This window comes from Microplitis demolitor, chromosome 10 (genome assembly GCF_026212275.2).
Source record: "Microplitis demolitor isolate Queensland-Clemson2020A chromosome 10, iyMicDemo2.1a, whole genome shotgun sequence".
Classification (NCBI taxonomy): Eukaryota; Metazoa; Arthropoda; class Insecta; order Hymenoptera; family Braconidae; genus Microplitis; species Microplitis demolitor.
In genome coordinates, this window is record NC_068554.1 from 5,762,010 (window position 1) to 5,777,223 (window position 15,214).

General features: G+C 26.6%; 1 protein-coding gene across 6 annotated transcripts in view; it reads right to left on the minus strand.

Annotated features, from left to right (window-relative positions):
• The window catches only part of LOC103570673 (oxysterol-binding protein-related protein 8), a 17,720-nt gene continuing 2,506 nt past the window's right edge, over positions 1–15,214 (minus strand). For 2 of the 6 annotated variants that reach the window (XM_008548488.3, XM_008548491.3), the window contains 15 exons: positions 13,524–13,685; positions 12,770–12,822; positions 12,025–12,249; positions 11,770–11,914; positions 11,467–11,688; positions 8,980–9,131; positions 7,451–7,629; positions 7,185–7,362; positions 6,822–7,115; positions 5,781–5,906; positions 5,452–5,700; positions 5,033–5,200; positions 4,507–4,682; positions 3,652–3,891; positions 1–3,576 (listed from right to left, as the gene is read on the minus strand). In XM_008548488.3, the coding sequence (XP_008546710.1) occupies position 3,576; positions 3,652–3,891; positions 4,507–4,682; positions 5,033–5,200; positions 5,452–5,700; positions 5,781–5,906; positions 6,822–7,115; positions 7,185–7,362; positions 7,451–7,629; positions 8,980–9,131; positions 11,467–11,688; positions 11,770–11,914; positions 12,025–12,249; positions 12,770–12,822; positions 13,524–13,685 (2,570 nt within the window). In that variant the 3' untranslated portion in view covers positions 1–3,575. Of the gene's footprint in view, positions 3,577–3,651; positions 3,892–4,506; positions 4,683–4,747; positions 4,934–5,032; positions 5,201–5,451; positions 5,701–5,780; positions 5,907–6,821; positions 7,116–7,184; positions 7,363–7,450; positions 7,630–8,979; positions 9,132–11,466; positions 11,689–11,769; positions 11,915–12,024; positions 12,250–12,769; positions 12,823–13,523; positions 13,686–15,214 lie in introns of those variants that run through there. The other 4 variants (XM_008548490.3, XM_008548489.3, XM_008548493.3 and 1 more) reach the window with 4 other exon arrangements.

Here is a 15,214-nt window from a genome sequence, read left to right on the forward strand (position 1 = left end):
ATCACTTAATTTATCAACTTTTTTTTATTCAAATAATTTAAAAGTCAATATACAAAAACAAATTAAAATATTGCTCACATAAATTTCAATAACGTAAATTAGACAAATTATCAAGAATTAATAATAATTATAAATTGGACGTTACACTGTAAAAAATTTTAAGAGTGAACGCAGATTACATCCGTAGATAATCCGTAAATAAATAGATGACTATTCATTTTATCTTCTCTAAGTAAAGTTTACTCCGAAGAGGAGTTAATTCTAATATTGAAACTCCAGTTCGCAGTAAAATTCACTTTTAAAACAAGTTTATTTTAATCCAAAAACTTCGAATTTAATTAAATACGGATTTAAATAAAATCCAGATCACTCAGCTGGAAAAAAAAAACTTCTTACTTAAGCGGTACAAAAAAAATTGTTGAATTAAAGTTAACAATTAGTCGCATGATAATTAACTGCCGCACTAAATTTAACAAAAAGTCAACAATTTTTTTTTGTGCCACTTGGGAATTTACTCCGTATGCGAAGGGATTTTTTTCAAACTCCAGAACTCCGAGTGAATTTGGATTTAAATAAAATCTGTCACTTCGATTTACTTCTGATTTTTTTACAGTGTATACATTGGAATGCACGTACGTTTGGTCTAATAAGCAATCCCATAATTTAATCAACACACAACAGGATGTCCTATTAATTTATATATTAATTTTCGTTGTAATCTATTTTTAATTAGAAAAGAAAAACAATTACAATTTATTTATAATTAATTCCACAATACCCTTGTTCTAATAAATGTAAGCCAATAAAATCTACCGATTCGAATATTTTATTTATTTATGCAGCTCTTATATTTTTGATAAAAAAAATTAATGTTAATAATTGTACAGAATATTGATAATTATATATTTAAATAACAATTTATTTTAATTTAAACTAGTAAATTTTAAGTATTTAAGTTTTTAAAAAATTTTCCATCACCAAAAATAGAGACTGCGGCTTTGCACAAATAGATCAATAAAAAAATTAAAATAAAATAAAACAATTAATTAAATTTATAGGCTCTAATAACAATATTCACTTATAAATTTCTTATAAATGACAAATATTTAATATTATATTATTTATATATTTTTTTAATTCTTTAATTCATAACAAATATATTTTTATTCAGTGCTTACTATCGTTATATATTAATATAAACGATTTAAGTGTTTATATTTATATTTAAATATATATATTTCTGTATATTAAATAATGTAACTGCAGTAACCCACAACGTAAAAAAATTATTAATTAATAATTACATAAATAAATGATAATTGTCCAACAATTTCTGATTTTGATTGACAACTTAATTATTCATTTTTTTAAATATGTTTATACATGTATTACACATATATTTGTATAATATATATAAATTAGAGGTGTGTAATTAATTTGAACTCATGGATTTTTTATCGAATCGAATTTTAATAATCGATTTACAAAATAATTAAAAATTTTCAAATTAATCAAAAGTTCGAATATTTTCACAGATGAGGTTCGCAATTTTAATCGAATAATTTGAAAATTTATTAATAATTCGGACCGGTCTCTATTAAAACAAAAATTGACTTCATAAATTAAATATAATAAATATATATATCGACTGTATGAACAAAAACCTTTTTCACAAATATGAGATGTTTTTTTTTTATTATCCTGAAATTAACAATGAACAATTTTCGGATTTGTTTTTCAAAATTAATTACAAAAAAATAACAATTAGCAAAATAATAATCAAGTCTATACAATTCGCACTTGATCCCGGACTATACTTAATTACATCTGAGGTAAAAAAAACATTTTATATAGTACTCAGCACTGTAGATTGTACTGACTGCATAAATATAGTCCCGTGTATCACTGAGTCAATCAGTGATATATTAGGATGTTCGTAATGAATATTCACTGATTGCAGTACTTTTCACTGATTCATTTTCAAAGAACGGGGACCATTTTAACACTATAAATTTTTAACAGTACTCAGTTACATCTGATGTAAAAAAAATTTCAGATAGTACCTAGTATTGTGTAGATTGTACTGAGTTTCATTTGATTTATACTCAGTTCTATCCCAAATGTAACTTAGTTACATCTCAGATTATACTGATTGCTATCCTAGATAGTAACTACTGACATCTGGATTTTACTGAGTTCTATCCCAGATTTAACTCAGTTACATCGCAGATAACTGAGTTAAATCTGACATAGAACTGCGCATGATCCAGATGTGTGGTTACTATCTACCCATACGAAAAAATATATACCCGTCTTATATCTTTAGTATTGTCGTATGCATACTATTTTACCGGCATATATTCCTGGATATATATTTTTCTGTATGGGTAGGATAACCAGTATAATCTTTGAAAATGGATCAGTGAAAAGTACTGCAATCAGTGAATATTCACTACGAACGTCCCAATATATCACTGATTGGCTCAGTGATACACGGGACTATATTTATGCAGTAAATATTCCCTGATTGAAGTACTTTTCATTTATTTTAAAAAAGCGAGGACTTAACAGTCTATTCAGTGTGAAAGTTTTTTGGTGTGAAATATCAAGCGCTGAGTGTTTCGTTTTACACCATTCGGTGTTATTACCTCAAATATTGTCTAATAATATAATCTGTCGTGAAAAATTTTTTGTAATTAATTGTTTGTATCTTACTGCAAAATACGTATTGTTATGTCTAATTATTTGCTAATAAATGATTAAAATTATGAAGTCGTTCTATTTATTCAAACTTTTACAAAATACCTTTTTCTGAGGCCAAATACTTTTGAGCGGTAGTGAAATAATTATTGATGTAAATAATTTTTAGATAAAAATTTAATACTTAGTTTCAAAGTAATAGAAAATTTTAAATAAAAAACTTATACATTTACACCATTGGTGTGAATTCTAATTCACACACTGTAAAATTTAACACCGTGCGTTGTGTAACTTTCACACCAGTGTTGAAAAATTTAACACCAAATTATTCAAACCACACCGGACTCAAAATTTTTTAGTTTATATAATCCGGGATAGCAGACAGTGTCGTCATTGTTCTTTTCATGTGTAAAATATTTCTGCTTGATGTATTCTATGTTATATTTATGTGTGATAGAAACCAGCGAAATCAATTTTAAAAAATTGATAAATAATTCGAATTGTTAAAATTCGATTCGATCGCTTGCACACCTTTAATATAAATATATTTGAGATTATTTTTAAAATAAAATAACAGATTAAACAATATGTACAATTAAATTTATCTTTTAAAAAAAATAAACTAAAAAAAAAAAAATGAACAGTAAGAAACATGATTGTAATAATAAATATGTCGTGCGTAGTTTTAAAGACTGATTAGAGTGTACATTGTCATTTTAATTACAATTAAATAATCTATATCACGTTATTATTTATTTTAATATATATCTTTTTAGTTATTTTATTTGTTTGTTTTTTTATTTTTTATAAGAAGCCCAAAATTTATTATTAGTAATGGAATCTTGGAGTTATTAATTCTGTTGATTTATCTGGGATCTAAATAAATATTATTATTAATTTATTATTTTAAGACGTAATGGATTTTATTTTATTGAGGGAAAAAAAACTTACCATGAATCTTTGGTATTACTGTTACTGTGGCTAAAAAATTTAATAATGTACTGCACGAAAAATACGATGGCGATAACAATAATAGTATCTATGGAACTTCTTAATATATTTGAATTTGAATTTTGCTCCCGTTGGGTTCGCTGTCGGATTGCAAGCTGCTCTAAAGAACGTTGGATACGATTTAATTTCTCTCCTTGTTCTATCATTTGACTTTCAACTTCTTTTATTGAATGCATCATTCTAAAATTTATTTATTATTATTATTAATTAATTGTAAAAAATTATTAAGAAAAATTTTAATTAAAATTTTATATTAAAATACTTTTCATTACTTTGAGCCTGATTTTTTTTTCTCAAAATTATCAGAAATCACAAGTCGACTTAAAATATCCGTTTTTTTTTTCAACTTTATACTGTGAAATTTTTATTAAAATTTAATAAAAACAATAACTTGTTTGAAATTTTTTTTTTAAACTAAAATAATTTGTTTTTTTATAAAATTGTTTTAAAAAATTTGTACGTTTACTTAAAAATTTAATAAAGCAAAAAAAAAAATCAAAATTGAAATTGAAATAAATGATGTAATTATAATAGAGTTAAAAAAAAAGTTACATTTTTATACTGAACATGGAAAATAAGACTGATGAATTTTTAAAAAATTATTTCTTTTAATCAATAAATAAACGAAATATATTTTTTCAACTTTAAAATAAAAAAATAGACTTCAAATTTAAAAATAATATTTTTCATCCGGACAATCTATATCCAATAATTTTTTACTGAATTATAAAATATATTTTTCATTCATAAAATTTTTAATCTTAGTGATAATAATTAAAAAAAAAAAATAATAACCTAGCAGTATAACGCCGTCTTTTACCAACAGATTGACTCGAATCTGAATGAATGGCTTCCGAAGAACTTGCAGAATCATGAACATTTTCAACTAATGGTAAATTATTAGACAACTGCCTCTTGGATGACTTCAATACAGACAACGACGAGCGTGACTCCGCCTGTAATAACGGCATCTGAAATCATTATTACCGTCTACTCGATAAATAAAAACAAAATTTTTTTTAAACAAAATTCTCACGTGTTTAGCCCAAAATTCGTGATACTATTCCATTACAAATTAATTTTCATTTTTATTTATATATACACACACACAAATATATATATATATATATAAATTAATTTTTTTCATTTCATCCGCGCAGTCATAAACAAATGTTATAAATTATTAAGCAAAATAAATTAGTCATTGAACAAAACATCTAGACTGAAAACAATATAAGTAGCATGCAATTTAAATAAAAAAAAAAAAATAACTTTTTACTTTACTCACTTAAAATTTGTAATTAGTTATTATTTAGTGTACCTGTGATTGTGGATCTGATGAGACAATACTTCCGGTACGCATTATTGGAGTCTTGTGACGTGTTTTTGTCCGTACAATGTAATCTTGTTCATATTGAACGACATCATTACGCGGATCCCATGGTCTGATGTCTGCATGCCGATAAATCCAATTGCCTGTTATTATATCCTACAATAATAATTAACTAGTTAATTGTCTTACTTACTATCAGTAATTAATAACTAAAATAATTTAAAAAAACTTTGGCAATAATTCAAGATAAAAATTAAATTAAAAAAAAAAAAATTACGCAATTATATAATTTATTTTTAAACATAAATCTTTCCCGCAACAAATCCCAAGTGATAAAATAAAAACAAATATTTGTATTGTCTTATCATTGACGGGATTAGATTAAAAAAAAAAAGTTGGTAACGAACCTGTACAAAATATTTGGGTATCCATTCAAGATTATTTAATTGACGCTCTTTGGCACGTTCACGCTGAGCTTCTTCCAAGGCCGTTTTAGCTTCGGTGGCAGCGATCTGATCTTCGCGATTGATAGCCAATGTAACTGCCAGCCACAATTTTTGACTCTCCCACTCGTTCTGTGATTCGATTGGGACTGTGTATTTTTTTAAACGCGCTTGTCTTATTTCTGGCGTTGAACTAAATAAAATACTCTCTTGCTACAAAGTTCAATGATTTATTGAGTGAATTATTAAGTCATAAATAAACTAAATAAATAAATAAATAAATAAATATTTACTCCAGTTCTTTTGTCAACGATATTTATCTGTCCGTCCCAGTAACCAGATATTGTTGCCAGTGTTTCTTTCCCAAGCTTTATTCGACCAACAACTTGGTTCATTTGTTCAGCACCACCCAAAAATGGCTAAATTTTTAATTAATTATGTAATAAATCGTGGATTAATTCTATAAGATTGCATCCTAGCAAAAGACATTTTTGCAAAATCATAAGGGCGTATAAATTTTTTTTTATCGAATTATTTTTTATATACAAAAAAATTAAAAATACAAATTTTGAATTTTTTTCAAATTTTCAAATTTTTTAAAATTTGTATTTATTTATTTTTAAACTTTCGGATAAAAAATTCATTGATAAAAAAAAATTTTCCATGATTTTTAAATTTCTAGACAAAAAATTCATTGATAAAAAAATTTTAATCACTTTTAAACTTCTAGATAAAAAAAAATTTTAATTACTTTACAACTTTTAGATAAAAAGTTCATTTATAAAAAAAAAAAGTTTTTATCATTTTGATATTTCTAGATAATTAATAAATAAAAAAAAAAAAAAAATACTTGTCCTTATGATTTTTGAAATTATATCAGAAACCATAAGGGCGTAAAAAAAATCAAAAACAAAAATTTTTAAAATAAATGGTGTGGCAAAAAAATTTTATACGCTCTAATGGTTCCCGGGTGCCATAGGGACGTATAAAAAACAATACACTTATGGCACCTGTACACTGTAAAAAATTATGAGTGAATTCGGATTTTATTTAAATCCAAATTCACTCTGAGTTTCGGAGTTTAAAAAAAATCCCTTCGCATTCGGAGTAAATCAGGAGTTTGTTTTTCTAATGACTCATTAGTAATGAGTAATTTCAGAGTGATCTAGATTTTATTCACTCCGATTCAGAGTTTTAATATCAAAATAAACTCTCCTTCGGAATAAATTTCACTCCGTGGGAATTAAATAAACATACATCAACTCCGGATGCAATCCTGCACTCCTTAAATTTTTTACAGTGTAGCATAAAATTAATAAAATATTGACATAAACCTTTAATTTAAATTCAATTTCCGTATGGTAACCAGTTTTTTCACAAATAATATTTATTTTGCCGCCGAGTTCCATGGACAAGGTACCCATAACTATTCCCTTGCAATGAGCATAGGGAATAGTCATAGAGTAATCCTCGCCACGTGGAAGCATCGTAAGCACAGCTGCACCATCCAAAACAGCTGACGTTGAGTTACCATAGAATTTTGATTTAGGTCTAATTGTTGAACTTATTGTAAAACCGTCCTGACGATTTGTTACGTAAAATCCAGATATTGGTGGATGATGTGAGATCTGATAAATAAATAAATTAATTAATTAATTGATTGACGGATTGATTAATAGATAAATAAATAAACTTACTTGTTCAGCGAGATAAAAAGTTCGTGAGCCATTGGGATGTTGCCAATAACAACGAAATGTTTCACCAAGTAGTGGATTGTATGGTTTCTTAAGACCTTGGGGCTTCTTATAAAAACCAGATAGATACCATTTGACTACACCTTTCATCCGTGTAAATGCATCATCTTCCAATACAGCTCTTTAAATATTTATTTATTTAATTAATTAATTAATTAATTTATTTATTTATTTATTAGAAAAATTAATTAAATAATAAATAGACTTACTGAGAAAGTAAATCGGCGTGATAATAAGAATCGGCGAGTTTTTCCAAAAATGAACGTGGCTCGAGTATAAATGTTGGCAGCACAACTTTAGAAAGATCCATACCAGGCCTCACTTGCTTAAGAAGAAACCAGATAAGCGACTTTTGTTCATCTGGTAGCTCAGCAACAACTTCACCAGCCTGTAGAAAAAATAGATTATTAATCAATAATTATATTTTTACTCAACGCTGGTTTACTCAATTTTTTTTCCTTTTTTTTTTTTTCAATTTAATTAATACTGATAATTTTATTGCTAATAATTAATACTGTAATATATATTTATGTAATAAATATTATATTATATAATATCAATTATATTTTAATTACTAATTAATAATGGTTTATCAATTAAAATAATGAATTACTTGTAACTACACTGTAAAAAGTGCGGTGTTAAAATACCGGTGTTAAAGCGGTGTAAAAAAAAATTCCATGTATAAAAATTAAAAAGAAAAATTGATTGCATATAAAAAAAATATAAAAATTAAATGAATATTATCTGGAGGAAATTTCAATTTTACTATTGGCTTCTTTAAAGGAGGAAAGGGGCCTGAGATACAAAAAAAAGAGCATATTTTTGTAGATTTTTCAGAGTACTTTCTTTACTAAAATTATTAAAATTTATGACATTATTTAGCATCATTTCAAGAATATTTTGATAAATTTTCATAGAAAAATATTGAAAAATAAGTCAGTGGTAGTGGGGAGAGACAAGTCACCTAAAAAAAAAAAAATCCATGCAGTAGGCAGGATAACTCACGACTGCCTTATCTAAAATCAAAAAAACCAAAAAGATTTCTTTAGTACATAGGTTTATCTTGGATTTGAATGGAGGAATAAACAAAATATTTTTTTTTTAATTTTTGATAAAGGTGCAATCAAAAAATTTTTATTTTTACCAAAAATTGCTTCTTTTAAGAGATAAACTTATGTGCTGAAGAAATCTTTTTGGTTTTTTGATTTCAGATGAAGCAGTCATGAGCAGTTATCTTGCCTACGGCATGGATACTTTTTTTTAGGTGACTCGTCTCTCCCCACTACCACGGGCTTATTTTTCAATATTTTTTAATGAAAATTTAGCAGAATATTCTTGAAATAATACTTAATAATGTCACAAATTTTCAAAATTTTAATAAAGAAGATACTCTGAGAAAAAAAAAAATAATAAAAATATCCTCTTGTTTTTTGTTTCTCAGGCTCCTATCCCGCTTAAAGCAATTATTTATGCTGTACATTTATTTAAAAATTACACAATTTTACGCCCACCATTTTAATCACCAGTAATTTAATTAATAAATGAAAATACTTTTTAATTATAGTGATCGAGTAAGTAAAAATATTCACAAAGTTAAATACTTTAACACCAGGAAAATTTTTTAACACCCGTGATGGTGTTATTTTAACACTTACACCGCCTGGACTTACCCCGTTTTTTTACAGTGTATGGATAATTTTTTTAAGTATTATTATTAAAAAAAAATAATAATTACCGTTCCCAGAAATTCATTTTCATTAGTAACATACGGAGTCTCACAAATATTGACTTCTTCCTCCTTGACAGATCCGTCGGAATCAGTATCAGAGGCGCTGATCTCCGCATCAGCATTGACACCATTATCAGGCTGACTGATGTCGTCCAGGTCTGTATGTAAGGTACGAACAGGATCTAGCGTTACTACACGATGGGCTTCACACTCTAGGACATGGATCGAGGGGATGGTCATGCGTCGGATGGGTGAAGAAGCAAATAAATTTGACGAGGGTGACAAATATCTACCGTACAAATTATCGTTATCAGATAATAAGCCCTCGCCGTCAGAACTACCACCGGAAATGTTTTTAATATCTAGTGGCGGCGTTGACTTGCCGATTAAATGTTTTTCCCAATAAGCGACTGCGTGGCAAAGCTGTTGGAACATCGGGGTCGGCGAAGGACACAAGCTTTTGGATGCGGTGCTTACATTACCCGGGGAATGTGATTGTGGACATGATAACAAACGTCTCTGTGGTGTCGTAGGTGTCGGGGGAATGTATCGGCTTAAATTTATCTGTATAGACTCGTCGAGTTTGTAATCTGTTTTGTCATACGAAGCGCCAGCAAGACATCAACAACCGATTAACCATTAATTCATTTATTATTTTTTTAGTATTTATTATAATTAATTATAACTAAGGCTTCTAATTGCTCATCTAATCTGTTATTTATTGCGCAAAGCGACAGTATTTGTGTGTTACTATTAAGCAGCTAATTATTTTACTTAAATGCAGCGGATGTTTTTTTTTTTTTAATTAAATTTATTATAAAATATTGTAGTGTTTTTAATACTGTACCAATTTACTGATTGTTTTTATATATTTGTGAATAAATGCTGTGAGGTTAACATTAAAATTTTTTTTGACAGAATGGATACTTATGATGTGTTAAATATATACTCTTTGATAGGCATTTTTTTTACTATTACAATATCGATTATTTTATATTTTGTATCATTAATAAAAATAATTAGTATTTTTTTTAGGGACTCACGTAAATGGCCCAGTTATCGCGGTCTGATTTATGACTTTTTTCACTGGTGCTTTTAATTGAAAAATAGTATAATTTTATTTCTTATTTCCCGCTTCGTTTTTATTTGAGAGAAAATTTAAACTCCGTTTTTAAGATATTAAAATACGCTGGGTATTGAATAATTTAAATTTCATCATTTAAGTATAAAAAGAAAAAAATATTTATGTTTTAATTCGTAACTAAACAAATATAAATTAATTTTAACATTAAAATATAGGGATCGATAGCCGACACTCGAATTTTAATAACAAAATAATAATTTATACGTAATTAAATGCTATTTAAATAATTATCAAATTCTTTGTTACTATAAATTATGGTTTTTATAATTTTAATTATTTATTGATAATTATTGTTTTGTAAACAAGTTTTAATTGATATAATATGAGTTGTTATAAATAACAGAAATTAATAACTTGCATTAAAAACTATAGAAGTGACCGAGATTTCATTAAATTTGAGGATTGATAATTAGGTCATAAATTGCAGTGTAAATTATGACGGGTCATAAGTTGGGTCCGTAATTTTTTTTATAAACAAATAAAAATTATTCATTTATTTTTACCAACAACATAATTCATTAGAAATCTATCATTTTTTTTTTATAATACAGTCTACTACCCGTTATAAGCCTGGTCTAGGGGACGTAGGGGAAATTTTTCTTGAAATTTCAGTCTTCCACTACCGTGCGTTTAGTTTTGTTCTCGACAACCCGCTATAAGCCTATTTTATTTTATATCATTATAAACAGCATATTTACGTTTTATTTCATACGTCACTATCCCAATTTTTCTAGTGCTTATAGCGCTAAAATAAATACTTATCTTTTTACACTAATAATAATTGTAATGCAAAAAATTATAATGACAACGGTATTAATTACAGTAATGATAATAATAATTTTATTGATCAACATAATGATCAATAAAACTTTTAAATTGTAACAAAAGCTTTAATTGTAATTAATGATTACAACTATGAACAATAAATAATATTTTACTTAATAATGATTAAATTATTCTCCGCGAAACGTCGATAGTAAATTTTCATAATTTATTTAGATATTTTGTTCGTATTGTTAGTTTATAATTTAGAGAATTTTAACGGAGGCTTATAACGGGATGTCTGGTACGAAACTCAAAAAAGTGGTTAAGTGGGGAAGCTGTTTGGACTCAGTAACTCCCGATTGAGGGGAAGAGGCTTATAAAGGGCAGGCTTATGTCGGGTAGTCGACTGTATATATTTTTATAAAATTTTATTTGAAATCTTTGGAGGTCATAAACTGGGCCATTTCCTCTAGTTAAGAAATTTATTTGCAAGGAAAAAAAAACAATAATAATCGATACTATAAGTGCATAAAATATAAAATATAATTTAAATAAAAAAAAATAATAAGAATAAAAATAATTACCATGATCATCAAAGTGTTTTTCATAATCAGCTTCACTCCACTGAGTCTCGTGTGTAGTCGTGGCATCATGTTGCGGCGATCGCGGTAAAATACTAGTAGATCTGACGATAAGCGAAGAGCAGCGTAAAGATAATTCTAAAGCGTCGAGCCAACATTTACCAGCAGCCTGCGATGGTGCGCGAAATATTAAATGAGATGTAGGCAGCGGCTGTACAACGGCTCCTAAAAATAATTACTTATGATAACAAATAACTTTGATCAATTGAATACTCTAATAAAATAAATAGTAAACAGAAAACTTACTCATAGCTTCTTTCTCAGGACCTCTAGGTGCCCAAATAGATTGTTCGAGTGGATGAAATAGTTTAAAACAAAACCCATCTTTTTTACTTGGTCGTTCAATTACTTGACACGTATTCAGCAATACCGTTCCGACCCAGTGACTACTCTAAAAATAATTATTTCCGATATTCATTAATTTAAACAACTAAATTTAGCTGGTCAATATTTTATTTATAAATGTAAATATTTATTTAAATGCATGTAACTTTTTTCTACCTTTATCTTTGGACTTTTGTAGAGTAGTAATAAACCTGGTTTCAATATACACCAGAGTTTAGTCCAACTTTTCAAAGTGCCGCGCACTTTGAGCCAGTCGCTCATAACAACGACCGTGGGATCTTTTAATGAGCTCAATAATTCATTTGCGACACGTTTTTTTTCAATACGATAATTTTTACGCTGCGCTTTGTATGATTCCTTTCTCGTTAATTTACCGTCCGCCTGAAATAAATATTTTTTAAATAATTATTATTTAATATGATACTGAAATTAGCCAACGTTTAATAATTTTTGGATTTTTTAAAAAATGATAAATTATAAAAAAAAAATATTTGAAAAAATTGCACCTGTAGTTTTTAAAATTTTCTACATGTGCATATTTTTAGTTTTTTTTTTCTTCAAATTTAATTGTTTAAAAAAAAAAATCCAAAAATTTTCAATTGTTCGCCAAGTTCAGGATCGTAAGTTATCCCAGGTCTAATAAAACTTTTGAATTTTGTTTTAAACAATAAATTATAAAAAAAAAAATATTTGAAAAAATTGCACCTGTAGTTTTTAAAATTTTCTACATGTGCATATTTTTAGTTTTTTTTTTCTTCAAATTTAATTGTTTAAAAAAAAATCTAAAAATTTTCAATTATCTGCCAACTTCAAGATAATTTATTTAATTATTAAATTAATAATTTTACAATCGACAAATTTCATTTAATTAGATAATTCAAGTTACGTAATAATCAGTTACCTTGTCGGTGACACTATCGATTTTTAGAGTACTCTCGCCCATTGCTGATAAACCTTAAATATATATTTTTAGATAAATATATAATCGATCAATTAATTATTATTATTATTATTATTACGTATTTATTAATTTAATCATTTATTTATGTAATTGTATAGAAAAAAAAATAATACATTACCAATGGCATCTTAAGCAAAAAAAATGACCTCAATAAAAAAAAACTGCTGCAAAGGCGATAGTAAAATATTTTTTTTTGAATAATAAATTTACTCTTAAATATTATTATTATTTAAATGCATTAATGCGGACTGTTTAAATGCCCCGAAGCATTAGTTTATTTAAAATAAATGAATCACACTGGAGTTTACAATAATTTTTTATCAGAACTCGACTCAAGTTTCCAAGTCGATTTAAAATAAATTAGAATTAATAATAAAAATAAGTGAAGAAATTGAAGGTAACAAAAGTAAAAAAAAAAAAAAAATTAAAGTTAATATTAATAAATTAAAAGTTTAAAGATCGATGGACACATATATCAAATATTTTTATGAATAAAATAATTTATTTAGATATTTGTAGAATTTAACAACCGAGAACTCTAGTGTGATCGGATTAATAAATTTTAAAATGATTAGGAAAATATAAATATAAGCCATACTTTAAATGCCAATGGATATTTAAGTAGTATAATTTATTATAATTTATAATAATTGATTATGTAAGTAATTAGAGATAGAGTTTATGAATTAAGTACCTGGGGAAAGCGGAGGACCAGTGATATTAACGTTAGCTGTAAGTGATTCTGATGATGGCAGCTTTGACAACTGAGCTGATTGAGCATTAACGCTACCCTGCCTTGGTCTTCGTTCGTCTCCAGGTGCTACATTGTTTGTTAAAGTTTCATAACTCCAATTTCCTGTACATATTATATTCTAGGATATGTGCAACCGACTTTTTTTCGCAAAAAAATTAAAAAATACAAGTAGTTATAAGCCCGTTGGTCCGTAAATAAATTAAAAACCTTTTATACTGAAGACAAATTATATATAAATTGAACTTTGTGCATTTTTAAATTCCCGCGAAAAAAATTTAAATTATAAAAAGTTGTAACTAATGATTTTTTTTAATTATTATTTTGGTTTTGTAAAAAAATTATTTTTTTTTTGGCAGAGTTCAAAAATTTTAGAAAAAATTGTAAAATAAAAATGTAGTGAAATTATTCATATATTAAATGACAAAATATATGTAATGAAATTTAAAATTCAAATGAAAAAAGATTTACGTCTAGAATCTAGTATCTATTTATTTATTTATTTATTTATTTATTTATTGAACCTTAAGATCGAAACGTTTTCTGCGCAATGAAAATTAAAAAAATTCAAATAATTCGACTGTCTAAAAGTGACTTAAGAGACAATTGGGGATGACTTAAATTTTTGGCTGACATACTAGCGCTTATGTAAAACATTTTGGAAATCTAGATCCAGTAGATTTTTTACTCTTCATTTTGTATTTTTTTTTTCATTTCGCAAAAAACGTTTTCTTGCACAACGAAAAAAAAAAATTGGAAAGTAAAAAATTTACTGAGGATTAGATTTCTGAAATATTTCGCATATAAATGCTGGTTTGTCAGCCGAAGATTGCAGGCCACCTTCAACATCTAGAACTACCTCTTAAAGTACATCAATTTTTTTCATTTTCGTTGCGCGAAAGACATTCCGATCTTCAGGAAAATTTTTAATGAAAGAAAAGAAAACGAAATATATTTGATAAATTTAATTAAACTAACAAGTAAGGTAGAGATACCGTTTTTAGTCACTTTAGAGCCAGTTTTGGACACGAAAAATTAAAAAATGATTTGTAAAAAAACGTAGTGACATAATTTATTAAAAACTGTGTTTAAAGATACTTTTATCCCACCATTAAAATGTAAATTTTATTTTATACTTTTTCATTAATTAAAATAAAGTGTTAAAAGTATGTCAAAAAAATGAAACAGTGGCCACAATACTTCTACCCTACTATCAATTTCTAAATTCAGCTATAACCGATTGAAGACAAATAATTGACCTGACTTTCTTCGATCAAATTATTAATGGGTTGATAGATTCGGTATGGTCTATAATAGACCGAGACTCAGAAGCAATTGAATTATTAATACGTTGAGATCTAGTAAAAACTAAGTAATTAACGGATCCTGCAATAGAATAGCTGACCTAGTCAAGATTTAAACTCGAACATCAAATTTTTTATCGGTTTTTCAATCGAGTATCAAGAAACTTCTCTCGGGTTAGTCGGTATATTTAAATTCAAATTACAATTAAATTTGTATTCAAAATTTTCTATATTTTTAAATAAATATCATGTATCGAATTGTATGCAGCCGATTGGTGGACGAATATAAAAAGAAATGAATAAAAAAAAATTGGAAAATTTACTGTTTCA